Raw genomic sequence first — 26,525 nt, 5'->3', positions numbered from 1 at the left:
AGAATAGACAGCCAAGGTTTGACACATTCTATGAAGTACAAGTGGAAGTGTTCTTTGTCAGGGAAAAAAAAGGGTTCATAATTCAGTAAATAATAATAATAATAATAATAATGATGATGATGATGATATAATTTTAAAATAATATATTTATTATAAGTGGAAGTTCTTTGCCATGAAAAATACTCAAAAATTCAATAAAAATAAAAATAATAAGGAAATAAATATACTTTTTTTTCATGATTTTTGTTGTAATAATTAAATTCCATTATAAAAAATGATTTAGCCATGCAAAGTGAAAACTCTGTTATATATATATATATATATCCTAAACCCATTAGACATAAAAAAAAGAACTTGTATATTTTCATAGAGTAAAATTGTTGGCCTTCAAGCAAGGCAAGTTTGCATACACTAATTTGTAACTTCAGTCTCTCTCTCTCTCTCTCTCTTCATTTTCTACCTCCACTTTCCCTTTCATTCTTATCCTCTTTTCTACTCATTTGTTCCTGTTTCTTTGGACTTTCTCGGCTGCACCTCTCATCCTCCTCCTTTAAGATTTGTACACCAATTAAATGTCTAAAATTTACTAAAAGGAAATATTTTATTTATTTTATTATAAAAGTTTTCATTGCATTGCAGCGGTCTCTCTTCCTAGTTATTAAGGCCAATGTGTTGTCGAGTCAGCTCCCTCAGTGATCCTTATCCCACTCCATCCATGCCAAAATTCTCCTCTCTCCCTCTCTCTAAGTCAGCTTCCACGGTGATCCTTATCCTACCCCATCCATTCTCAATTCTCTCTCTCTTTCTCTCTGTCTAATTGTGTGTGTTAGATTGTTGGCTGAATAAATAAATATCTCAGATTCCAAGAACCTGAAATCAACATCTTCATTTTAAGTGATGTGCTACCCTACCAACCATACATATCTTATTTCTTACTATATAAGAGAGGGAGAGGAACACTCCTTCATCTTCTTGCCACTATGGTAAGAGTTTACTTCTCATCTCAACCTTGTCCCCTTCCTATTATTAGGCATAAGAAGTATGCTCATCTCCTTCATTTACATATCACAAGTTTCAAATGGTGATCACATCATGCCTAATCATTTAGCTTTTTATTGAGGGGGTTTACATTTTTATTCTAAAAATCTTTTAGAATATATCAGCCAACTTAGTTGATAAAAATCTTATCCAATCTCATATTCACCCCCCTTACCTTTCCTAATTGTCATAGTCCCTCAGTTCACATGATCCATGAGCTCTTACAATAAGAAGAAAAATTTATATTTCTTTGTTTTGGCCAATAGACATGTCCAGACAAGAAGACAAAGTTAACATTGAATGGGTCTGTGAGTGACAGTGAAATCTTCCTCTCCTGCCACACTAGGAAGCTTCATCCTCACATGTTATACAGTAGTATATTGCATGACATGCGAATCATACCCATGTAAAAAACATTCCATATGTTCAACATCATCAGATAGCATTCGGATAATTACTTGGAATGTCACAAATGTTCATCACACAACCAAATCCAATCAGGCCATCCTATCGTTGAATCTGTCACAAACAAAAAAAAAATCTAAATCTCGCATGCGATTTGGTCGTGACCAGAGTCTCGTCACACAACTTTCCCATCAGTTTCGAACCAATAATATTTTGATTGGATATTGAATCTTCAATTTCTTTTATTTATTAGTAGATCAATATATATATATATATATTTATTTTCTTTTTACCATCAAATAAGAATGGAAAGTTTGTCGTCTTCTAAATAAATTAAAAAGAAAAACTACATCATTAAAAAAAAAAAAAAGAGTGTTGAGATTGAAAAGGTAGAAAATGTCGACTCTTAGCATAATTTTTATCGATTACAATGTCATATGATCACAATTGACCTTAACAACTAACTAGTATTTTATTGATTGTATTTTCTACGACTTTATGGCGATCACTTTCGATCACAATGACTCCGAGAGAACATGGAAACTTCACACATCCCTCAGTTTCTTCTTCTTCTTCCTTATTTTTTTAGAGTAAAAGGGATGTCAATAAGTTTCATAGTATTTAATTGGATTTGTTTCATATCCATTATCCATTATTATTATCATTGAAATCTTTAATTGGATTGCGAATGAGTTCGAATTAAAACTAGAAATCCAAATTGGATTCATCATTATTGATTTTTTATTAACATAAAATAAACTTAAATCATTTTATTATTTTTTTAAATATATAAATGACAAAGATGAGATTTAGGATTTTATCTTAAATCATCAAAGTTGTTATCGTCTAAGCAAATCTAATTAATACATTCAAATATATCAGATGAGGATTTGAACATTCACCGACTAGTATATCATCAATAGATCAATATTTTAGATATACTATATGACATTCCCGTAGTATTAATATATAAAGAGCTTATCTCCTTATGACCTCATAAGATCCCTTAGAGATCTATAAAAGAGTAGATATGTGGATGAACAAGAAAATATATTGAGTAGACTGGTCAAATTTTTTTTTACCAGTCTAATCAATATATTTAAGTCAATTAGGTTTTGAGTTCATATAGTTACTTATTAGGAGGTTGACATCCATAATCTTATCAAACTAAAATCTTAGTGCTGGTGAAACTTTAATTAATATAATAATAATCATTACAATTGTCATAACAGGCTTTGTATAATAATAAATAATTACACTCTTTTTTGAAAAAAAAAAAAGAAAAATATAAAAAAAATAAGAGTAAATTTTCAGAAAAAACTTGTACTTCCAGAGGTGCCCCATATTTCAAAAATTCCCAAATAATACCCCCTTTTTTTTTTCTAGTACTTGAAATACCTCTATGCAATAAGTCCAATTATAATTTTTTCATGAATATAAAAAAAATATAATATAGTACAAAAATATTGATATTTTTAAAAATATTATATATATATTTTTTTTAAAAAATTTGTATAACAATATTAAATTATGGTATTTTTGGGTATTATTGAACACTAAAACATAATTTTAAAAAATATTACAACTAGATCGAGTGGATCTATACATAACAAAAAAAAAGTTAAATATTATATAAAAATAAGATATTATTTGAAAATTTTAGAAACGAGGGGTATTTTTCGAAAAAAAAAATCTCCTAAGAGGGATTTTTTTAAGACTTCAAAGATGATAATAATAATAATAATAGTAATAAATATTTTATTTATTTATTTTTGGGTTCATTTATCCTGCCTTCACAATTCCCCTTCTCCCTCTCCCTTTAAATACTCACGTCTCTCCCCGTCTCCCCCTATCTTTCCTCCTCTCTGTCTCCTCAGCTACCTCCATCCGTCTCGCTCTTTCTGCGTTCTCTGCCCATAATATAAGCGGGTTAAAATCCAGATTTGGGTATAATTTATCGCCCTCCCTCCCTCCCTTTTTCTTTGGTTTGCATCACTCTGTCACAGATCGGAGATGTCAAATTTCGTTTGTTTCTTTGAATTCGTAAATTTTCTCCAAAAGTCTTCGCTTTTTCATGTTTCCTTTACTTTTTTTCCCCTTTTCTTGGCCATCTTTTCTTGTTTCTTCATCTTGCTATTCGGAAATTTGTCAAGCAGGTTTGGTTTTCTAGGGTTCTCACCAAGAAAGATTTCCTTTTTTCCTCCGTGATCTCCCCCCTCCGCTCCGTGTGCCTTTTATTTTGTTTTATTCGATTGCAAATCTGTTTTGCTGAGTGAATATTTCGGATCTTTGAAGCTGTGTTCATATTCTTCCATCTTTTTCCCCAGTTGTTATAGATTTGGATGCATGTGTTGTTGATTATTTTGGTTTTGTCATATTCTTTTAGATTTGGTTTATTTTGGTTCATTTGCATCAAAGAATTGTGACATGGACGAGGAGGAGTAGCTGTCTAATTGTGAGGTGCTGAGCGTATGATAGGAAGTAGGTTTTGGTTAAATACTTTTTTCCGGTAACTGCTGCTGCAGAAAGTCTTTTAAGTTTCTACATGAAGCTTATTACTTGACTTTTTTTTCCATAAACCAAAAACTTGCGCCTTCAGGTTCTTAAGTTTTATGTAGTACAGAATAATGCACCCTTAAGCTTCTCAGGCTAATGGTGTAGGCATTACCGGTACATGCTTCTGGAAACTATTATGAAAATTTGGGTACTTTGTTCTATTTCATCGTTTAAAATTGATATGTTTCTCATAGAATAATGGATGGGTTACAATGTACTCAATAATTCTTTTTTTTCTTGTGTGAATATAAACACGATGTTTGAGTCATAAATTATTGTTTCTTCTGATGAGTCTTGTTCTTAGAAGCAGCTAGGATTTCCTTGCAGAAGTAAATCAACTGATATATCGTTCTACTGCATTCATTTTCTCACTTAAACTGACCGCTCATAATATTAATTAGGAATTGGACAAAGGATCAGTAATTTGCTTATGTATTCTTATGGAATTTAGTGTGTGCGGTCAACCCTAAAAGGGGCTTAGTTGTGTACCTTATCGTTGATTGTGATGCAGTAATCATATAAACTCTCAAAAGTGGGTTATTTATCTAGATACTGTCTTGTGGATCCACATGTTTCATATGCCTAAGTAGCTAGATATTGATGAGTTGTCTCAGTTCATTCATTTCTCGAAAACTTCTCTTCCAAAGTTTTGCTGCCATATTGAAGTTATACATAATGATGATATGCTCTTATAGGTGTCACAGTTTGAAAACAGGGCTTTAATTTTGATATTTACAAATTGTTAGGACTGTTTGATAAGTCCCTGCTTCATCATATACATGTCTCTCCTAACTGAACTTATAGGATAATGGTTATCCTTGACATCAATCGTTATCATACAACTTTCTGTTTGTAGCATCAGTATGCTGACTGTGAACTATTAAACAAATTAAGTGATCAGAATTTGAAGACTGGTTCATTATTATTATTTTTTTCTTTCTTGTGTTTCGGGTGAGAAGAAATTTTAGTTTCTTTTCATGGTACATTGGGGTAATGACATGCTAAAAAGGTTATAATATCTGATCTTCTGGACCTGTTGAAGAACCTTTGGTACATAATTTCTGTTAACATACAATCATGATTTATGGCTTGCCAGCATTTCTTGTATGTGATCCATCCACTCGTAGTTGTCGTTCACATTTTGCAAGTAGTTTCTGTGAAATATGTTTTGGAAAAGTTGGAAGGTTAAAGAAAAAAAATTGACAATTATTCTCTTCCATGTGTGGCTTCAGTTGACTCTAAATGGATTCAACTGCTGGTTAACTGCCGTTCAAGTTTTATGGCCTTGGGTAATTGTTCCTACTCTCTCTTCATATCCCTGTATATATATATATATATATATCTTGTGTGTCTGTGTGTAACATCTTTACACTTTTCAATCAATTTCATAGTTTTCGGGGCGATGTTTGGGGGAGAGAACAAGAAATATGCCATCAAATTCGAGCAGAGTGCCTGCACGTTGATTCGAAAGAACTATCCAAAGAACAGCAACTGTGGAATGGCATTCAGAACAACATCAGTAAAACAGAAAACATCCTCGGGATCTGCACCTGTGTTGTTTGGATCATTGCCATCATTCGTTCCTTTGTCTCTTAAGATCCCTATAGATGATGGATACCACGAATCTTTCTCTCTAGATTGCTGTTTCTTATAACGATATTGATTATTGTTCAAGTTGCTCAAGGATTTGGTTGGGGCCAGCAAGGAAGTTCAGAAATCTAAGTCATTTTCAAAATGCCCAGTTTAGCGATGCCTGGTCTTGTTGGTGCCAGGAAAAGGTTTGTTGATTCGGAAGTGCATCGGAATGTTCCAGTTCAAACTAACCTGGCAACTCAGAAAGTTTCAGTTGGGTTCACCCTGCAACCACCCCAGTATTTATGCCACCCTGTTATTCCTGGGTTACCTGATGATGTGGCTAAGTTCTGTCTTGTCCTTGTGCCTCGGAGTGACCTCCCTGTTATGGGTGCTGTTTGCAAGAGATGGAGGTCATTCATTAAAAGTAAGGAGTTCCTGGGTATAAGAAAGGAGGCTGGAAAGCTTGAGGAGTGGGTGTATATCTTAACTGGTGATGCCCAAGGAAGGGAGAACCATTGGGAAGTCTTAGTTGGCCCAGGGGATAAAAGCATGGTGCTTCCTCCAATGCCTGGTCCTGTTAAAGCTGGGTTTGGAGTTGTTGTTATTGATGCCAACCTTTTTATCATTGCTGGCTACTCGGTTGACATCGGAAAAGAGTGTGTTTCAGATGATGCTTATCAGTATGATTCTCGGGTTAATAGGTATGTGATATGATTCTTAAACATATTATGTGCATGTTTTTCTTATTCTTGCATAGTGACGTTATTGAACAAAGTTTCTGAATAAACAGTGACTTTTTAAAATCATTTTTCCTATCTTTGGTCTAGGTTATTAATCCAACCAAGCTACAGATCTAGTAGTTTGTAAAAATCAGCTTTAGGCCGCTAGGTGGACTGACTAATGAGATGTAGCCGTGTATCTTTCCCCAGTATTATGATTGTTCAGATCAGCACAAATAAATAGTAATTGTAAGCTTCGTAGATCATCGTATCAATATTTTTGTTTTCCTTGGACTTGCAAAAGTAGCCAATGATTGTTGTAACTATAATTGGTTTATCTTTTCTATGAGGAATTTGTTTGCAAATTTCCAGTTTACAGTAATAAGGGTTAAGTCTTTTATTACAGATGGAGCACATTAGCCAAGATGAACGTTGCTCGCCGTGACTTTGCCTGTTCTGAGCTTGATGGTGTTGTATACGCTGTGGGGGGGTTTGATTCTAATGGTGACAGCTTATCGAGTGTTGAAGTTTATGACCCAGACAGAAACAAGTGGACCTTAATCGAAAGCCTTCGCTGCCCAAGGTGGGGTTGCTTTGCTTGCGGCTTTGAAGGTAAGCTCTATGTCATGGGTGGGCGTTCTAGCTTCACAATTGGCAATTCCAGGTTTGTGGATGTGTACAATACGGAGCACCACTCATGGTGCGAAATGAAAAATGGCTGTGTTATGGTCACTGCACATGCTATGCTGAACAAAAAGCTTTTCTGTATTGAGTGGAAGAATCAGCGGAAGTTGGCAATATTTAATCCAGCTGACAACTCATGGCAAAAGGTCCCTGTGCCTGTTACAGGGAGCTCGACCATAGCATTCCGCTTGGGAATATTTGAAGGCAAGCTGTTGCTTTTCTCACTCAAGGAGGTGCCTGGGTACCGGACACTGCTGTATGATCCTGATGCTCCGGTAGGATCTGAATGGAAAACAACTTCGCTTAAGCCTTCTGGGTTGTGTTTGTGCAGCGTGACGATCAAAGCATGAAGGGTCACATTATCGGGCATGTTGCTGCTGCTTGGGGTTTTGAGAATGATTGTTACTGTTTGTATGCTACGTGGAATTGCCTTCAAGACTTCAATTCTCCTGTGTCCCAGCCATTATGAACTCTGGAATGCATGACTTGTTAAACCTTGGTAACATTTGCTTCTTCTTTCTTACCAATATTTGTTTATGCTTCTATTTTGTATTATGAAGTGACCGCAGAACCCCGATTTGATTTAGAATCTGTTTGCAGCTCGAGTTTCTTTTGCTTTATGGGTCCTAATTGTCCTCCAGAACTGTAATTTACCATTCAGTGTTAGCCATAATGATTAAGTCCATGGCAATACGGTATCAACTGATTGGCAGAGCAGCATAAGAAGTGGTAGGTTGCCCGGCAGAGCCAATTTTACTTGAAACCTTTGTTTCGAGAATGTCTGGTGTGATTCGTGCACTGGCGCTGTTTGATTTTGTTTACTACAAACCAGATTAAGGTTAGAAGAGTCTGTATCTATTGTGTTTTGCTGGAAAGTTACAACATGAATGAGGTCCACCGATTGCAGAATTGCAACTTTTTCTTCCACTTGCTAATTCTGGCAGCTCTTTAGAACACAATATGTGAATATGGTTGGTATGTTCTCCACCTATATATATATTTATACACCATATTCACATAATATGTGATTCTTCCACTCCATACAGAAAAGCTTCTTGTTCAGCACAGCTTGTGCGGTAACCATAACACAGCCATTTTTCATTTCGCACCATGAGATGTGCTCCGTATTGTACACATCAAGAAACCTGGAACTGCCAATTGTGAAGCTAGAACGCCCGCCCGCCCATGACATATAGCTTACCTTCAAAGCCGCAAGCAAAGCAACCTCACCTTGGGCAGCGAAGGCTTTCGATTAAGGTCCACTTGTTTGTCTGGGTCACAAACTTCAACACTCGATAAGCCGTCACCATTAGAATCAACACCACCATCAAGCTCAGAACAGGCAAAGTCACGGCGAGCAACGTTCTCCATCTGTAACAGAAGACTTCACTCTTTATCACTGTAAACTGGAGAAATGTAAACAAATTTCTCGTTGACTACTTTTGCATGTCCAAGAAAGATAAAAAAAATTGAGACAATGGTTTATGAAGTTTTTTTTGATAAATCAATATTTACGCGGTTCATCGTTGGTGCGATCCGTAGACTCGTGAAGAATTATCTGTTTTAGGTGGTGGGTGTATCTGTACGATTTTATCCTTTCGAAACTCAAGAGCTTCAAAAAACATCTCTAAAGTTAAGGACGATCTGATGAACTTATGAGCTCTTGGTTCCTGATTGAGATTAAATATATTTATCACTCTCAATTATTATTTATTTGTGCTGATATCAACAATCATAATACACGGAGGAAAGATAAATGAATTCAGTTAAAAAACAGTCACTGTTTATTTAGAATAAGAAAAACATGCACATAATATGTTTAAGAATCATATCACATACCTATTAACCCGAGAATCATACTGATAAACATCATCTGAAACACTCTCTTTTCCGATGACAACTGAGTATCCAGCAATGATGAAAAAAGGTTGGCATCAATAACAACAACTCCAAACCCAGCTTTTAACAGGACCAAGCATCGGAGGAAGCACCATGCCATTTTTATCCCCTGGGCCAACTAATACTTCCCAATGGTTCTCCCTTCTTCCATCGGCGTCACCAGTTGAGGTATACACCCCACTTCTTATATTTATAAATATGTGATATCAACATGTACATTAATTCAAGATTTGTAAATATTTTTTTTAGAAGTTCAATAATTTTTTTTTCATCTTAGTTTTCTTTTCTACTATTTGATTTTAGACTAATAATACCTTATTACTATTATTCAAGAAAGAATTATACTTATAATTCTTTTTTTGTTGTACATTTATTTAGAGTCAACAGAGAGAAGCCACACAAGGAAAAGAATCCGACTATGAGTGGATGGATCACATAACAGAAATGCTGACAAGACATAAATCATTTACCAAAGGTTCAATAAAGAATGAACCAGTCTTCAAATTTTGATCACTTAATTTGTTGAATAGTTCAGAGTCAGCATACTGATGCTACAAACAGAAAATTGTATGATGATGATTGATGTAAAGTAGGATAACCATTATCCTATAAGTTAAGTTAGGAGAGACATGGATATGATGAAGCAGGGACTTATCAAACAGTCCTAACAATTTGTAAATATCAAAATTAAAGCCCTGTTTTCAAACTGTGACATCTATAAGAGCATATCATCATTATGTATATAACTTCAATGTGGCAGCAAAACAGAAGTTATCAAGAAATGAATGAACTGAGACAACTCATCAAAATCTAGCTAATTTAGTATATTAAACATGTGGATCCGCGAGGCAGTATCCAGATAAATAATCCACTTTTGAGAGTTTATATGATTGCTGCATCACAATCGATGATAAGGTAGACAACTAAGCCCCTTTTAGGGCTTAGTTACTGATCCTTTGTTCAATTCCTAATTAATATTATGAATTAGGAACTGTTTTGTTTCGAATCTTGATATCGACTACAAATAATCTTGACCACTAGAATTTTTCATTCGGGGATGTAGCTCAGATGGTAGAGCGCTCGCTTAGCATGCGAGAGGTACGGGGATCGATACCCCGCATTTCCATTTGTGTTTTTTCATGTATTTTTCTTAAAATTATTATTTATTTAAATAATAAGAATCCAATTGGAGACTTTACCTTTCAATGGGCGATGTAGCTCAGATGGTAGAGCGCTCGCTTAGCATGCGAGAGGTACGGGGATCGATACCCCGCATCTCCATCTATTTTTTTTCATGTATATTTCGTAAAATTATTATTTATTCAAATAATAAGAATTAAATTGGAGACTTTACCTTTCAATCGGGGATGTAGCTCAGATGGTAGAGCGCTCGCTTAGCATGCGAGAGGTACGGGGATCGATACCCCGCATCTCCATCTGTTTTTTTTATGTATTTTTTTTAGAATTATTATTTATTCAAATAATAAGAATTCAATAGGAGACTTTACCTCTCAATCGGGGATGTAGCTCAGATGGTAGAGCGCTCGCTTAGCATGCGAGAGGTACGGGGATCGATACCCCGCATCTCCATCTGTTTTTTTTCGTGTATTTTTTTTAAAAATTATTATTTATTCAAATAATAAGAATTTAATAGGAGACCTTTCCTCTCAATCGGGGATGTAGCTCAGATGGTAGAGCGCTCGCTTAGCATGCGAGAGGTACGGGGATCGATACCCCGCATCTCCATCAATTAAGATAAGTAAAACATCTTTTTAGTCATTTATCGCCTTTTTAAAGAATAGTTATTTTTCATACAAGTAATTTTCGCCCTTCGGTGGAGGCGTTGAGACTTCAGTCTCAATCTCGTCAAGCTTCCGTTCTGCTCCATTGTACTCCCTCCCTCCCTCTCTGAACCCCGAAACCTTCAGCTTCGCCTCCAGATCTGAGCGACCTCCGGAGCCTTCCAGATTACCGACCCTCGTCATCCGAATCCTTCTAATAATCGATTCGTGATTCACATGAGGAGGTTCGAACGTCGCCCCTTCCCTAATTGCTTTCTTTCAATCTCCTTGGGTTTAATTCTTGCTTTTGATCCAGAGGAGGCGGTGTATGGAGCCGGAGAAATGGCGGACCAAGGCAACTGAAGCAAGGGCTGAAGGGGATGCCTCGGAGGCTATCGATCTCCATCGCCGTGATCGTGCTCATCATCTGCTTTCTATCCCTATTGTCTATCCGCTTCACACGCCCTTCGAGTAGCGTGCAGGTTAAAATGTCTTGATCGTGATCTGATTGCGTTCTTCTTGGCAGTTTTACTTCTCGAACTTGGAAGTGGCAACATTACATGGTTTCTCTTGAAGTGTAATGTTTTCCATCCGAGTTTGTGATGAGAGAGTAGTGTTTAGTCTGAGTGTGAAGTAGCCGTAGTATTAAGTAGTAGTAGACATGGTTAGATGTGCATTCATTCTGGTGGAATGTCCATAAGGGAAGCAAGAAAAACCTCTTTTGAGTAGTAAACTTCTTTTACCAGATTTAATATTTATCCTCTTCAGTTAGGATGTTTGTCTTAGAAAGAAAGATCTAAACCTTTTTGGAAGTCCAAGGCCTTTTCAACAATCTCCAAAGATCTCTTCAGTTGGACCAATTCTCTGACTATATTAGAACTCCTGGAACAGACACTACTGACCAGACAAATTGGATCACACGCTTTTAGTATGGTTACTTAGCACTTGAGTTTAACTCAAATTTGTTAAACACAATTCAGGAACCATGTTAATTCAGATACTGTAGCATTACAATGACGAGAACGGTGGAAGCCAACTGTTTTATAAGATGGCTCATTTAATTTGGTTAGAAACTGACTCCATATGAATTTCAATACAGTTTTACAACAAAATTGAATGACTCGAGTATACTAGATCAATGACAAATCCACTTTTAGATCCAAAACTTGACCCTAAGATGAATTGTTCTCTTATCAGGTCCTGTAATTCTGCGAGGCACAGAATTTCATTCCCATAAATTGTTGAGTTAAATTTCATCTTACTACAGTGCTCTATTGAGCTTTTTCTATAGTTCCATACTGAGGTTTTGCTTATGAATAATGAGCATCAACATAATTCATATGAATTAACCTGGAGTCCCAGTAATGTCTATGGACTTGTTAATTTTCTTGAAGTTTCCGTTCCTGTCATTTTCTTTTCTAAACTTCTGGTTCATGTTGTTGCAGAATTATGATACAAATAAGCTCTGGAAACCTGCTGATTCTGATGGTTGGAGATCATCATCTGCTCCAAGATCATACTGGCCTCGTATGTAATCCTTATGCTCTTCCTCAAATTCTTTTTTAGCATAATTTTGTTTGTACTCAAGTTCATGCTGAATTACTTGGGAACTAGTATGATGAATCTAATGCCTTGATTACAATAATTCATGGTTATAGCTCCCCCAAATGAGAGTAATGGCTATTTACGAGTTCGTTGCAATGGTGGTTTGAATCAGCAACGAAGTGCGGTAAGAAAACTTTTCTGTTTGACATATGATGTACATACATCTCTTATTGCTGAAAGAAGAGGTTACAATGAAAAATTGTTGAAATAATCCTACATTTCATTCTATTCCTTCTAAATTGAATTCATTGTAGTTTTCTAACTTCTGTTATTGATGAAAAGCACTTTTGGCTACATCATTCTATCTTGGAAATTGGTGCGGTGTTGCATTCAAATTCATTGCTTTTCTGCATTTGTAACTTTTTGATAAGGCTCTGAGAGAAATTTATTATGATTGACTATTGTTACACTTCCAAAGGCTTGCAGTTGATATGTTTTTTGTTAATTAAAGAAAATATAATTCAAAAATAAATAAATAAATAAATAAATAGGATTGCTCTATTCCCATTCATTTCAAACTGTGTAACAAAATGCCCTACTTGCTATACAGTCAGGTAGCATCAACATCAAACAAGTGCAATAAATAGTTTTCATGAGTAGTAACTAATTGTTTGCTTGTAAGATGTTAAACTATGCCTCTAACAAATCAAGGTAGAGGCATATGCTGAATATAATATTACTGCTATTGATTACTGCTATTGATCTACTTTGAGTGTAAAAAGAGAGAAAGCAGTAAGTCCCAACATGACCTTTGTGGTTCACCATGTCTTATGTCTATAATATTTTACAACTTTAATTAATTCATGAAAACATTATCTGTTAGTGAAATATATGCTGAATATGCTTTTAAAAAATTCTACTAAATCTGACTACTGACTAGATAGCAGCTATTTCTAATCCCTGCATTTTTGAGACTGGCGAAACTCATTGGATCCCAAACAGGGTTCAATACGGCTCCTGGGGGCTAGCCAACTCTTCTTTCAGGAATAAAGCGACTTAGCCTCTTTTTTTCACTCACAACAGCTTTAGGTGCCCAACAGAACCGGCCAATCCCTGTCCAGATTAGGATGGGTATCTTACCTGCACTGCAGTACTGCACCTTTTTCTTCTTCCACCTTTTGGCATTGATTAAGCTTCTATGTCACCAACATATGGTGGAAATATTAACTCGAAAAAATTATTTCATCATAGTGCAAACAGCAAGTAACTTCAATATATGTGGCACTTCAGTTATCTAAACACTTGATTTGGAAAACTTTTGGGTGAACCCAGTGCTGAATCAGGAACTTCTGTCTTCTTATTTCATGAATCACCATCAAAGTTCATTTTCTTGTAACCGTGTTATTACAATAGTACTTCATACTTTTTCTGATATGAAAATTTATTATTTATTTGCCTGGTTGTTTCAGATATGTAATGCTGTTGTTGCTGCAAGGATTATGAATGCTACCCTCGTGTTGCCTGAGTTGGATACAAATTCTTTTTGGCATGATGAGAGGTATATACGTATCTTCAGACTTTACTAAAATATATTAAATTTTATGTACTTGCTTTTGGTGTTCATCTTTAACTACTATATTAAAAAATATATAAAAGTACTAATGTTGTTTCAAATTTGTTTAAGAGTACTCCAGTTATAATTGTAAAAAATGCTGAAGGTCTATCCGGACAGTGCTTCAAATTAGTTCAAAGTAAGCATATATTAATTCTAGCAAATGGTCAATGTATGCGTCATTCTGGACATTACATAGCATTGAAAATTACTTCATATATTAATCTATTCAACACTGTCAATATGTAATCAACAGTCTATATGAAGCAAAAATTCCATATATGGTTAGTCATCTCTTTGACCATTATTTTATGTTGGTTAACTTGATATGAGTCTGGACCCTGTAAGAACAAAGTAAAACTAGATTCTTCTTGCAACCCAAGTTCATAAACTAGAAATTTAATTAATTTACTTTCCAAATTAAAGAACAATGGTGAAAAGATCATATATAAGTGGAAGCAGAGGCGGTCACAATATCCTGATACAGTTATTTCCATATTCCATTATCCTGCAGCTGCAAGTGGTTTGATATCATTGATATCAAGAGATGGAAAAGTTCTCAATTTATTAATATAATTTGTTTTTCTATGTTAGGAACTAAATTGAACTGACTTCTGAACTGGTTAGTGTTCAAAGATTAAGGTTAATACTTAATACTTTAATGAATGATGAAGTATAGTGGATAGTACTCTGGTACATATGCGATTCACATCCATGATCCATATTAGTGATTACTCTGGAATCGAACTAACTTTAATACTGGAATTGCTGTTACATACGTTTATATACTAGTTTTCAGAACTAACACTAAATCCTAAATATTTTTGGATGCTAGCAACTTTGTATCATCCTCTGTCTTCTCTAACCGGATGATTCTTTTGTTTTCAGAACTAATACTTTCTAGATTTCTAACCTTTAACTGGATGATTCTTTTGTTACCCTTTCTCAGACATCTCAGTACAGTAGTTTCCAGTCTACAATTTTTTTTTTGTTTTGACTATTGACCTGTATTATTGCTCTAGCTTAACTACATGTACATTTCTGAATTAGTGATTTCTTGCTCAAACATTCAGATTTGTTGTTTTAGATCAATATCTAGATCAGCAGAACATTGGTCAGATGCTGCACAGAGCTCAGATGGGCATGTGCTGAATAACTCTGCCTTGATTGCTTGACAATTAAAGGTGCTTGGAATTCCTTGTCCAATAGTTTAGTTCCTTATTGGTAGGAATCTTTCCTAAACCTATCGGATAAACTGGATCTAACCTATTTATGATAACCTTTTGAATTCATGTGTCAAGTCTGTGTCAAAAGATCTTGACCCATCAATGGGTTGGGTGGTATTGGATCAATCATATATTTCCTTAATACTAAGGTTCAATGGCCAACCTAGAGAATTTCCTAAAACATGAACAAAAACTTAATTAGACCCATCAACATGTCCTAACCCATAATGCATGATCTTCTCTCGACCCACTAGGTAATATGGGTCAGGTCTAGGTAAACATTCTTGACCCAACGACAAAACAGGTGGGTTTATAGTAGAGTTTGCTCCATATGATAGTACTGTTCCATTTCAAACTTGATCCGACCAGAACTTCTTCCCATGATAGGCAACCTCTTTACCTTGCATTTTATTATATTGTAGTTATTGCTCTCATATTTATAAGATTATTCATTCCCTCAAGCGATACTAATTTGGAGGCTTATTTTCTAATCCAGTGGTTTTGCAGGTATCTACGATGCTGAGCATTTCATTGGATCATTAAGGTATGACATTCATATTGTGCAAAGCCTTCCTGTTATCTCTGTGAATGGGAAAAGGAAGAAGATAAGGTCTTTTCAGGTTAATTTCTGATTCTTATTACAAAATTAAAATGCTATAAAATTTAATTTCACATTCATGTCAATGGTGTTCAGGACATTAGGTTGATGAACTCGACTTATACCTTGTTTTACTTTCAGATTCACCCTCCAAGAGATGCTCCTCTGAGCTGGTATACAACAACTGCTTTGAAAAAGATGAGGGAACATGGTTCTGTTTACCTCACTCCATTCTCACATCGTTTAGCAGAGGAGATTGATGATCCTGAGCTCCAGCGGTTAAGATGCCGAGTAAATTATCATGCACTTCGATTCAAGCCACACATCATGAAAATAAGCAGCGAGATAGTCAATAGGCTGCGTTCGGAGGGCCATTTCATGTCTATACACCTTCGATTTGAGATGGATATGCTTGCATTTGCTGGGTATGAGACCTAATATCAGGCAGTTTTAATCCTATGTATGCATGTGAATGGGCATCATAATTTACTCTACTTGCCTTCTTGTTCATGCATATCTTCAAGATAGAACATCAATTTTGAATTCTATGAAGGAGAATTAGACTATATGCCCAGACTTTAAAGTATTTAATCTGATCTTTATTATTTTCTTCTCGTCCATATCTCTTTATTCTTGAATGTTCATCAAGAAATTCTTGTGATTGCAAAATTTTATTCTAGAACCTTTGTGACTGCAAAATTAGGTGGAAGTTTAGGTACCACGAGTGTTAAGCTTAGGCTCATCTCCTCAGTGTCATCTTTTGTCCGGTGCTAGCTGGTGTCGCATAATAATGTACCATGTCATAAAGAGAGGGATACTTTCCCATGCCATGAATGGCAATGGTTGCCCACAATGTCACTAGGCTAGTAATCATTTCTTTTGATAAGTTATTCTAATTCTATTGCATCGCCAATGTTCTATGATACTATCAATACAAGGCTCCTTGTCCTACCGATATGTGTTCCACTATAACTCTATCATGGTAGAAAGCCTGTGCTATAGGTCCTAGTAAGGCATACCATTATAAAGCATTCAAGTTCATGCCCTGGAAACTTAATTCTACATTACACCTAATTCATAGGAGTCTTGGTGCCTCAGTGTGAAACAAATGCCATTTGCAATCACCTAGAGATCGTCAACATCGACCTTCAAAGTTCTAACTGCTATTAGAATTTTACAGTATTATATTGTCATTGCTAAAGTGATCGTAGATGCTGATTTTGCTAGCATATGGGCAATATGAACTGTGTTTCATATTTAATGTTCGCAAGTGTTTAAATTTCATTGACGTGTCCCCGTGATGATATGTTAACTACTTAAAAAAATGAAAGCATCCTTTCCCATGATTTTCTAGGAAAGTTCTTATTGTGATTGTGTTGACTTGTAGAAATTTTCATACATCACTGAATATCATGACTTTTCAGGTGTCTTGATATATTTACTCCCGAAGAACAGAAAATCTTAATCAAATACCGGAAAAAAAATTTTGCAGAGAAGGAACTTGTTTATAGAGAGAGGAGGCTAATTGGGAAATGTCCTTTAACTCCAGAAGAAGTAAACTCTCTCTCTCTCTCTCTCTCTCTCTCTCTCTCTGTGCATGATATAAGGTACCATCTGCGGATTGTGGTCAATTTTTGAATAACAAATTCAGCATAATCTCTCACATCATGTTGCATCATTACATGATCCTTCTTTTACTATTACTATGCTGTTATCCTTCTGATCATCTGCACTCATAGTAGTTTTCGTTTCTGTGCCGATTGTAGTTAGGTTGTATACTGTAGACTGGTGAGCGATTTATCTTTAACTAGTCAGATTCTTAGCTGTCTATGATTTCCATATTCATCTCTCTAGTTAGATTTTTTATTGCCATTCTAACTTATTATTTCTTTGTCAGCTATGAAAGTGTTGAGTTTCCATAATCGTATACCCCATTCCCTGATGTTATATTCCAATATGCCATACTTAAAGTGGCAAGTTCCTTTGCTCCAATCCTTTTATCCATTGCATATGTTCATTATGTGTTTGATGCGGTTCACATCCAATATTCCATGCTTGATGTTCATGGTGATAAGAGTCTTAGTTACTAAAGATAAAATTAAGTGAAACTTGAATGCATAAGCAAAGTGGTTTTCTATGCTTTCTAAATCCTTGATGTTTTCTTGGGGTGTATAATTGAAATGAAATTGATTAAAAATATGTATACTGTTGCTCCCGTAAGCACGCTGCTCTTTAGCTGTGACATATCATGTATCCGAAGTTCTTGCTTGCAGGTAGGCCTTGTCTTACAAGCTATGGGTTTCAACAACTCTGCTCGGATCTACCTGGCTGCTGGCGAGCTGTTCGGTGGTGAACGTTTCATTAAACCATTCAGGGCGATGTTTCCTCACCTTGAGAACCATAGCACGGTAGGACCATCTGAAAAACTCGAAGGAAATGCCCGAGGGCTGGTTGGTTCTGCTGTGGATTACATGGTAAGCCTACTATCAGATATTTTTATACCAACATATGATGGACCTAGCAATTTTGCAAATAATCTTATGGGGCACCGGCTATATTATGGCTTCCGAACAACAATCCAACCCAATCGAAAAGCTCTAGCTCCCATATTTATGGACAGAGAGAAAGGCCATGCAGATGGCTTCGAGGAGCGCATCAGGCAGGTCATGTTCAACTCTAAATTTGGCAGGCCACACAAGCGTGTGCATCCAGAATCTTTCTATACGAACTCATGGCCTGAGTGCTTCTGCCTGATGGCCCCTGCAAACCCTGCTGATAAATGCCCTCCTCATAACATCTTGGAAATTCTGCATGGTCAGCTGCAAAGCCAACGAGGCAATGATTCAGAACCTGCCATGATGTCCTACAGAATAGACAGTTCAGCCTCGCAAGAGGAGGTTCAATATGGATCGTAGCTTGTTCATTTCCTCTATACGGCACCCTCTTTTGTCAAAGCCCTGAGTTATCTGACAATGAATTGCAGCAGATTTATCTAATTGACGAAACCTCAAAGCTCAAACCTGAGCTCAAAGGATGTCGAAGAATTGTTACCCGAATCATTACATAGATGGACTTTATGAAATTTTCTGTGTGCTTTCTGTTGATGCTGATGAAGTGGTGCCACTTTAGATCAGGACATCAGGGAGCATACTATTGGATATGCCTCCCTCATTAATCAGCCTTTGCGGCTACTGTAAGAGAAAATTTTTCCCCTGTTCCTAAAATTATTCAGAACCTGCCATGATGTCCTACAGAATAGACAGTTCAGCCTCGCAAGAGGAGGTTCAATATGGATCGTAGCTTGTTCATTTCCTCTATACGGCACCCTCTTTTGTCAAAGCCCTGAGTTATCTGACAATGAATTGCAGCAGATTTATCTAATTGACGAAACCTCAAAGCTCAAACCTGAGCTCAAAGGATGTCGAAGAATTGTTACCCGAATCATTACATAGATGGACTTTATGAAATTTTCTGTGTGCTTTCTGTTGATGCTGATGAAGTGGTGCCACTTTAGATCAGGACATCAGGGAGCATACTATTGGATATGCCTCCCTCATTAATCAGCCTTTGCGGCTACTGTAAGAGAAAATTTTTCCCCTGTTCCTAAAATTATCTTTGTAGATTAAGTGTGCTCTCTTCATGGAAACATGTAAGGGAGCCGGATGCTATTACATGTCATAGTAATGTATATTTTCAAATGCAGATATTTGATGTTGGTTTCGATGGAAAATTTATGTTGCAGGTTATATTGCAGTCCTTTCATTTCCTACTTCCATAATTCAAAATCTTACTAACCTATACTGTCTTGTTGGGACTCGTAGCATAATCGATTCACCTAAATCATTGAACCAATATATTTTAGGAACAACACAGTCGCAAGTATCTTAGATTTAAGACGTGTCAATATGTTCCATGCTGAGGTTAAACTGATTAAGATCTACATGTAGCTATCATAGAGTTGAATCAGGCTGCAATCTGGTTGCGGAGTTACAGAAGGTTCATCAACTAATGATGCTAGAACTCACTGTGAAGGCAAAGTGAGAAGAACATTTAACATCTTGTTCTACTATATCATCAGATTTAAAGGCTGCTAACTGATATCATGGTCTCATGCCAGTCATCTTCCCAATATGGAACACACCACAAGAAGCAAACAGTCTACTTGATGTAGTAAGGGAGGTCGAGGACATAGAGGAGGAAGTACGCCCAGATGACGCCGGAGACGCCCCCGAAGAAGAATCCTCCGGTGAACTGCGCCCATCCCTCCGCCGTCTGCAGCTTGTCCGCCTCCTTCTTCCTGCCGGTCAGCGTCAACGTGGGCGCGGTCGACGGCTCGCCCTCCTTGAACGACGCGACGCCATACATGGTGAGGCAGACGCTCAGAATCACGACGAGGCCGGCGGCGGCGAGCGAACCCGCCGCGCCGGCGTACTCCGTGTTGCGCAGGGGTCCGGCCTTGACGAACGGGCCGACGAGCAGGTAGCCGTGCGCCAGGCCGACCTCGACGCCCCGCAGCAGCGGGCTCACGGCGGTGCGGTAGGCCGGCAGGTTGGAGAGGTACCACGCCACCAGCGGACTGGAGGTCACCGGCGTCTCCAGGCTCCCTATGAATGGGTCACCATTGATGGGCTGAATCACTTGGTACGTTGGCTGCCATGAACTCGGAAGCAACACGAAGACATGAATCATCTGCTGTTGCATGCAAATCACTGACCAAATCTACAGATCACGTTCCTCACCTTCTCTGCCTGGATGGCTCTAACTGTGAGGGAAGGCTTCCTTCTGGATTGCAAATCTCTCAATGGTGTTCGTGAGATGCCTTTGGGGATCAACAGACACCTGCTACTGGAAGAGAGCAGGGAGCTCTTCAACTGGCTGGCCATGGGAGAGATGGAGGCTGTGGCCATCCTGCACCAGCTCTTCTTCTACCACAGGAACAGAGATGGAAATGGAGAATACCTTAATGGTTTCTGGAAGGCGATCACTTAGCTCTGAGGTGTCGAAATTTGTGTTCCTCGTTCCATGGACGGAGTCCCAATCCTATCCTTATCTCAGATCCAGAATGCGGTGGACAGTAAGACATAAGCGTTTGAGGAAACGAAAGGGAAATCATACCACGTCCTTAAATACTTTTATCTATGTCGTGGGCCAAGTTGTGTTTGTATCCAACTGCCAACTCACGGATCTATATGTCTCTGGCTGACATCCACGAATTGTGTCGCGATCGTGTACGAAATAACGCTGCACACAAGTGCGAAACGGCGCCCAAATATCGCTATTGTCCGAAAACCTATTGGAGCCCACTGGGAGCGACCAGTGTTTAGCCTCCACGTCTTCGCCCAAATGACACCTCCAGCACATCGTACCACGGGCCCCGTTACCATGGAACGCAGAAGTAGAATTCCTTTCGAGGGTTTCGAAGATTCGATCACGACCGCCTCGCAATGGGTGTCGAGAAAGATGGGAAGGAGGGGAGATCGCTTCGATCGATGGTAATACTGTGATCTTTCGATAGCACGGAAAGGGAGGAGATGGAGGATAGAGAGGCGGAGGTTCCACCTCTCAAGTTTGGCATGGTGGCGGAGGAAATCTACCGCTCGGGATTCCCCACAGCCACCGATTTCGGCTCCTTGGAAGAGCTGATTATCCGAACCAGGCGTTTTTACTGTCCCTTTTATTTCTTTCCGTTGTTTTGGCCCGACGGCGACGTGGTTGATGCTATTGAAATGGGGGATTTGGCTGCAGGTTCTTGTGCCCGGAGCCTCACCCGGAGAATATAATTCGCTTCCCTGGATTCGTCTGTTCCTGTTCGGAATCGAAGGTAGCAATGTAAGCATTTTCTTTGTGCTTCTAATGTAATTATGTCTAGAAATCGTTCCCTTGTCAATTTGATCTGGAAAATCTTTTGAATGTTGTGGTTGATGCACCTTTTTCACTTTCTTTCTTAAATTTCTGGATTTTTATATAAACGCATATCAATTTTCAATCTTGTCATCATCAGTAGAATTTGTGTCAATATTTTAAGCCTTTGAGCAATTATAAGGTTGGGTAAGGTTAAACTCTGTAATGAGGAACCAGTACATCGCAAGCCTTTTCTTCAATATATTGAGGAATTCTTCTGAGAAATAAATTTTTGGATAATGTGGGTGTTCTTTACATATTCTAGTTTTGTAATGTAATGCTGAAAAATTCTCTTGAGACAGAAAGTTTTGGATAATTTGATTGTTCTTTTATTAATCCTACATTTGTAGGAATGGGGAAAACCAATGACTAGCAAGTTAATAGAGTAGTCAGTTAATTTGTTCTTTTTAGTTGTTGGTAAATAAAGTCAGAAAATTATAGCACTTGAGTTTTATATTTGAAGGTGATAAAACTATAGAATCGAATGATAATTAGTTCTTTTAGTTGTTGGCAAATAAAGTCACAGAAACTTATAGCACATGAGTTTTATTTTTAAAGGTAGATAAATCTATAGAATATAATGGTAATTAGTTCTTTTAGTTGTTGGTAAATAAAGTCATAGGAACTTATAGCAGATGACTTTTTGCTTTTAAAGTTTGATATAACCTATGGAAATTAGTTGTTGGTAAATAAAGTCATAGGAACTTATAGCAAATGACTTTTTGTTTTTAAAGTTAGATATAACCTATGGAATCCAAGGATAATTAGTTCTTTTAGTTGTTGGTAAAGGAAGTCATAGAACCTTATAGCACTTGAGTGTTGTTTCTAAAGGTAGATAAACCTATCGATCTAATGATAATTAATTCTTTTTAGTTGTTGGTAAGTAAAGTCATAGAAACTTATCGCACATGAGTTTTGTCTTTAAAGGTAGATAAACCTGTAGAATCTAATCTTCTTTTAGTTGCTGGTGAATAAACTAATCGAAACTTATAGCACATGAGTTTTGCTCTCAAAGGAAGATAAACCTGTAGAATCTAATCTTCTTTTAGTTGCTGGTGAATAAACTAATAGAAACTTATAGCACATGAGTTTTGCTCTCAAAGGAAGATAAACCTATGGAATCTAATGATAATTAGTTCTTTTTGTTGTTGGTAAATAAACTAATAGAAACTTATAGCACATGAGTTTTGTTTTTAATATATAAACCTATAGAATCTAATGATAATTAGTTCCTTTTAGTTGTTGGTAAATGAAATAGAAACTTATAGCACTAGTTTCGGTTTTAAAGGTAGATAAACCTATAGAATCTAACGAATGATAATTAGTTCTTTTCAGTTGTTGGGGAGTGAAGTCATAGAAACTTATAGCACTGGAGTTTTGTTTTTAAAGGTAGATAAACCTATAGAATCTAATGAATGGTCATTAGTTTGTTTCAGTAGTTTGGTAAATAAATCATAGAAATTTATAGCACCTGTGTTTTGTTTTTAAAGGTAGATAAACCTATAGAATCTAATGACAATTAGTTTGTTTTAGATGTTGGTAAATGAAGTCATAGAATCTTATAGCGCATGAGTTTTGTTTTCAAAGGTAGATAAAACTTTTAGTTGTTGGTAAATAAAGTCATAGAACCTTATAGCACATAAGTTTTGTTTTAAAAGGTATATAAACCTGTAGAATCTATTGATTTCCAGGCCATTCATGATTGAAGTTGTCTTCTTGTTTGCGACTCGGTTATATGGGAAAGTTCAATATCTTAGACTCCTAAGTTGGACATGCGTCTCAAAATTTTATCAAATTGGATGTGTTTGGTCTAGTCTCTCTCTCTCTCTCTCTCTCTAAGTCCACTTTTTTTTATGTGCGAGAAGAATTAGGATTTCTGATTCTAGGTGAGTTGGAATCTTGAAGACCAGATTGGATACCTCTTATGACATCAGTTCTTGTATCCAGTATTTAGCCATCTGGTAAGGCAGAAGCTGTATTAGCCACGGTTTACTGTCGATGCTACTGCACATACTTTGTCCTTTATATGCTTAACTCTACCGCATTTTAGGAAACCGTGTTTGAGCATACTGGCAATACTCGTTTTATGTTTTATGTAGTGCAAAATAAAATAGAAAACAACCCTCTTTTTAGATGAATCTCCTTTATAATGATCATAATTCTCCATAATATGATATATGATAATATCTCATATTTCTTGATACACGATACCAATGTTCTGCATCTGCAGGAACCGGAAATTGACAAGGGGTTGGGTTTGACACGTAGATAATCTGACGTCCCGTCCCGTCCATCACTGATTTGATGACTCGAGTCTAACTAGGCAGCTAACCTCCGGTGAAGCGTGCTTTATAAACACGTCCCTTCGGTTCGCCGAGAAGCCATCCCACCTCTCGTAGAGTCAGTCACGTCTTAAAAGTGAGTTACGAATCTCCTCCGTTGGCGACCGCACCGAGGGGAAAAAGGCCTCGTCGTCTCCCAGTCCGGGGGCAGTCTCGTCAATTCGTTATAACAGTCACCGACGCGTTTCGGCACTTCATTGGCCAAGTGTATCAGGGACCGTCCTCGGTACCGGACACGTGATCACTTCCGGGTTTGAGCAGGACTCCCGATTACGTTATCCACGTTGACCCACTTCTCTCGCCTAATTATAGGTTCCGGGACCCATCAGAATCATCGAGTAAATCGCACCAGCCCGTGTGAGTTAAGTACATGGCTGATTAGATGATTGACCAATGTACTTAGCTGTTTTGGGTAGTAGAGAAGAACATGACTGAGAGACACGTACGGTAATCACCCATAGAATGTGTTTTATCCTTCTTTAATTAATCCCTTAAAGAGAGAACACTTACCCACAAATGTCGTCATTAATTACCAATTGCTTTCTGTTATAAATATAATACGTTCATTTAAGGTGGACCCACGTTAGAGGCGTGGTCCCACAGTTTTGTCCAATAACAAGGCAGCAGGCGTTAGGATAAGTCCTTGCTCGGTTTTAAATAAAGAATCATAAAAAAAACACAGAAAAGAAAATGGAGGGGTTTGTTCTTACCGTCGCCGCTTCTTTTGTCGAACGGGTGGAGACGAGCAGAGTGGGACACATAAGGAGTTCGCCACATTCCTCTCCCGCTTTTGAATTGTTGGTGTTCGTCGTCTCCAGAAGCTTCTCGGCACTCTCGATCGTTTCGACCCACTTGTCTATCCTTCATCTTCCGCACTCCCGATCGTTAGGCTCCGTTCATGCTTCCTTCGTCGTCTCCATCGATCTTGATCCAGATGGTTTCTTCCGTTCCTTCTCTATCTCTCTCTCTCTCTCGTCTTTGGATTTCGTTCGCCTCGTTCCGATCGGGGAAGATTGCTCATGCTAAAGAAGAGAAAGAGATCCAACTGTTTAGTTCGTGATTCTTGTTAGTGTTTTCTCGATCTCCTTTTCTTGGGCATGTGTGGATTTTGGGTTGCGAGCTCGAGTCTCCTCCTGATATGCATCTTTTTGTGTCTCGTTGATAGTGGATTCCCTGATTCCTTTTGTTTTCTGTTCCCTTTCCGATTCTTAGTTCCTCGTTTTTGTTGTTGCGTTCTTGATCTGTCGACAATTCTTCTTCCTGATACCTCTCCTTTTTCTTCCTTATTCCGAATCCTATCGCTGCCACGAACCCAAAAAAAATCGTGCTGTCATTGTTTCTTGTTTCTATTGTTCTTGGGATTTTGTGGATTTTGGGTTGCTCGATAGAGTCTTCCTTGTGTTGATGATTCGTTTGGGTCTTGTTTTCGCTGGTGATGATCTATCTCTGATCCTTTTTCTCTTTTTCTTATTTCGAATTTCTATGCTTTGTTGTTTTTGGTTCTCGAAGAAGCGTGATGTTTGGTTGTACGAGGGTTTGCAAGATTCGAACTATTTGAAGCGGATGGATCTTTGTCGAGGTGGGGTGGTTTGCGACTTCTCTTTCTTTCTTCTTCCTTGTGTTATGATTTATGATCGTCAGACCAAGCAAATGTAAGGTACATATTTGTGGATTTGTCTGGTGATCGTAATGTTGATATGGGCTTGGCAGATGATGGGGTTGGTTTGTTTGCATGAGCGTGGTTTGGTTGAAAATGAGAGAGAGCACGCTGGTCCATGACCCATGCCAGCTTCCATGGTTGTGTACTAGCGTGCTCCTTCTGGTTGTCAACCCAAGATCACCATACTAAGTTTCTCCTCCTCCTTGCCCGTGGAGTTCTTGACCCGATACGTATATATATTTATGGTTGCTTCATCCTTTACATATTCTTAAATCGATTCTCTGCTCTTTCTTTTGGTCTATTTAGTTGTGTTTAATCACTTAATCATACTGTGTTGAGCGAAGGAATTTTAAATTGGGGCAAACATTGAAATCTATTCGACGACCTATTTCTTTGTTGATGCATGATGAGTCTTGAGTTACTTTTGTAAGGAGTGATTGGAACAACAGGGATCATTTTGGCCACAGTATATTTACATGCTAGTAATTTTGTATTTGTATGTCTTCCACTCTCAGCCATAATCTCATCAATGATGGTATGCTACTTATTTATGTGTTCTTCCTTTCTTCTTGTTGGTTTATTATTTCTATCATGGGTACTCAAACAACTCAGAAATTACATATTCTATTGATTGGAACAACAGAGATCATTTTGGCCACAATGACATGCTGGTAATTTTGTATTTGTATTTGTCTTCCACTTTCAGGCATAATCTCGTCAATGATGGTATGCTACTTGTTGATGTGTTCTTCCCTTCTTCTTGTTGGTTTATTATTTCTATCATGGGTATTGAAACAACTGAGAAATTACATACTCTATTGATCGGAACAACAGGGACTATTTTGGCCACAGGATATATAGCTTTACATACTAGTAATTTTGTACTTGTATTTGTCTTCCACTTTCAGGTTTAATCTAAACAATGATGGTATGCTATGTATTCTTCGTTTCTACCTGTTGATTTATTAATTCTTTCATTTGTCA

The 26,525-nt window shown here is 37.4% G+C and overlaps 3 protein-coding genes, 1 long non-coding RNA gene and 5 other non-coding genes across 10 annotated transcripts; 8 read left to right on the top strand and 1 right to left on the bottom strand.

Moving 5' to 3' along the window:
- The first annotated feature begins 3,275 nt into the window (after window positions 1–3,275).
- Window positions 3,276–7,582, top strand: LOC135646188 (F-box/kelch-repeat protein At1g67480-like). Its single transcript, XM_065165457.1, has 4 exons — window positions 3,276–3,390; window positions 5,232–5,288; window positions 5,391–6,275; window positions 6,700–7,582. Exons 3-4 carry the CDS (start codon window positions 5,734–5,736, stop codon window positions 7,325–7,327), a joined length of 1,170 nt encoding a protein of 389 aa, XP_065021529.1. The 5' UTR covers window positions 3,276–3,390; window positions 5,232–5,288; window positions 5,391–5,733; the 3' UTR covers window positions 7,328–7,582.
- A 2,347-nt stretch (window positions 7,583–9,929) lies between these two features.
- Window positions 9,930–10,002, top strand: TRNAA-AGC (transfer RNA alanine (anticodon AGC)). Its single transcript has one exon. It is a non-coding gene; the product is annotated as a tRNA-Ala (tRNA).
- Window positions 10,003–10,084: 82 nt separating this feature from the next.
- On the top strand, window positions 10,085–10,157 carry TRNAA-AGC (transfer RNA alanine (anticodon AGC)). The gene has a single exon. It is a non-coding gene; the product is annotated as a tRNA-Ala (tRNA).
- An 82-nt stretch (window positions 10,158–10,239) lies between these two features.
- Window positions 10,240–10,312, top strand: TRNAA-AGC (transfer RNA alanine (anticodon AGC)). The gene has a single exon. It is a non-coding gene; the product is annotated as a tRNA-Ala (tRNA).
- Window positions 10,313–10,393: 81 nt separating this feature from the next.
- Window positions 10,394–10,466, top strand: TRNAA-AGC (transfer RNA alanine (anticodon AGC)). The gene has a single exon. It is a non-coding gene; the product is annotated as a tRNA-Ala (tRNA).
- Window positions 10,467–10,549: 83 nt separating this feature from the next.
- On the top strand, window positions 10,550–10,622 carry TRNAA-AGC (transfer RNA alanine (anticodon AGC)). The gene has a single exon. It is a non-coding gene; the product is annotated as a tRNA-Ala (tRNA).
- Window positions 10,623–10,695: 73 nt separating this feature from the next.
- On the top strand, window positions 10,696–19,391 carry LOC135586774 (O-fucosyltransferase 1-like). The gene is made up of 9 exons (XM_065165456.1): window positions 10,696–10,902; window positions 10,974–11,139; window positions 12,103–12,184; window positions 12,316–12,386; window positions 13,672–13,760; window positions 15,537–15,660; window positions 15,780–16,063; window positions 17,063–17,192; window positions 17,912–19,391. Exons 1-9 carry the CDS (start codon window positions 10,895–10,897, stop codon window positions 18,551–18,553), a joined length of 1,596 nt encoding a protein of 531 aa, XP_065021528.1. The 5' UTR covers window positions 10,696–10,894; the 3' UTR covers window positions 18,554–19,391.
- A 274-nt stretch (window positions 19,392–19,665) lies between these two features.
- LOC135644655 (photosystem I reaction center subunit XI, chloroplastic-like) lies at window positions 19,666–20,709 on the bottom strand. Its single transcript, XM_065162433.1, has 2 exons — window positions 20,378–20,709; window positions 19,666–20,288 (listed from the first exon to the last, which is right to left on the bottom strand). The coding sequence occupies exons 1-2, from the start codon at window positions 20,543–20,545 to the stop codon at window positions 19,797–19,799; spliced, it is 660 nt and encodes a 219-aa protein (XP_065018505.1). The 5' UTR covers window positions 20,546–20,709; the 3' UTR covers window positions 19,666–19,796.
- Window positions 20,710–20,983: 274 nt separating this feature from the next.
- Window positions 20,984–26,525, top strand: LOC135644444 (uncharacterized). Of its 2 annotated transcripts, none has more exons than XR_010498480.1 (2): window positions 20,984–21,459; window positions 26,248–26,525. It is a non-coding gene; the product is annotated as an uncharacterized LOC135644444 (long non-coding RNA). The 2 variants fall into 2 exon arrangements; XR_010498479.1 differs by having other exon boundaries at window positions 20,984–21,467.

Source organism: Musa acuminata, chromosome BXJ3-8, assembly GCF_036884655.1.
Source record: "Musa acuminata AAA Group cultivar baxijiao chromosome BXJ3-8, Cavendish_Baxijiao_AAA, whole genome shotgun sequence".
Classification (NCBI taxonomy): domain Eukaryota; kingdom Viridiplantae; phylum Streptophyta; class Magnoliopsida; order Zingiberales; family Musaceae; genus Musa; species Musa acuminata.
This window is presented reverse-complemented; position numbering and strand designations above follow the sequence as displayed.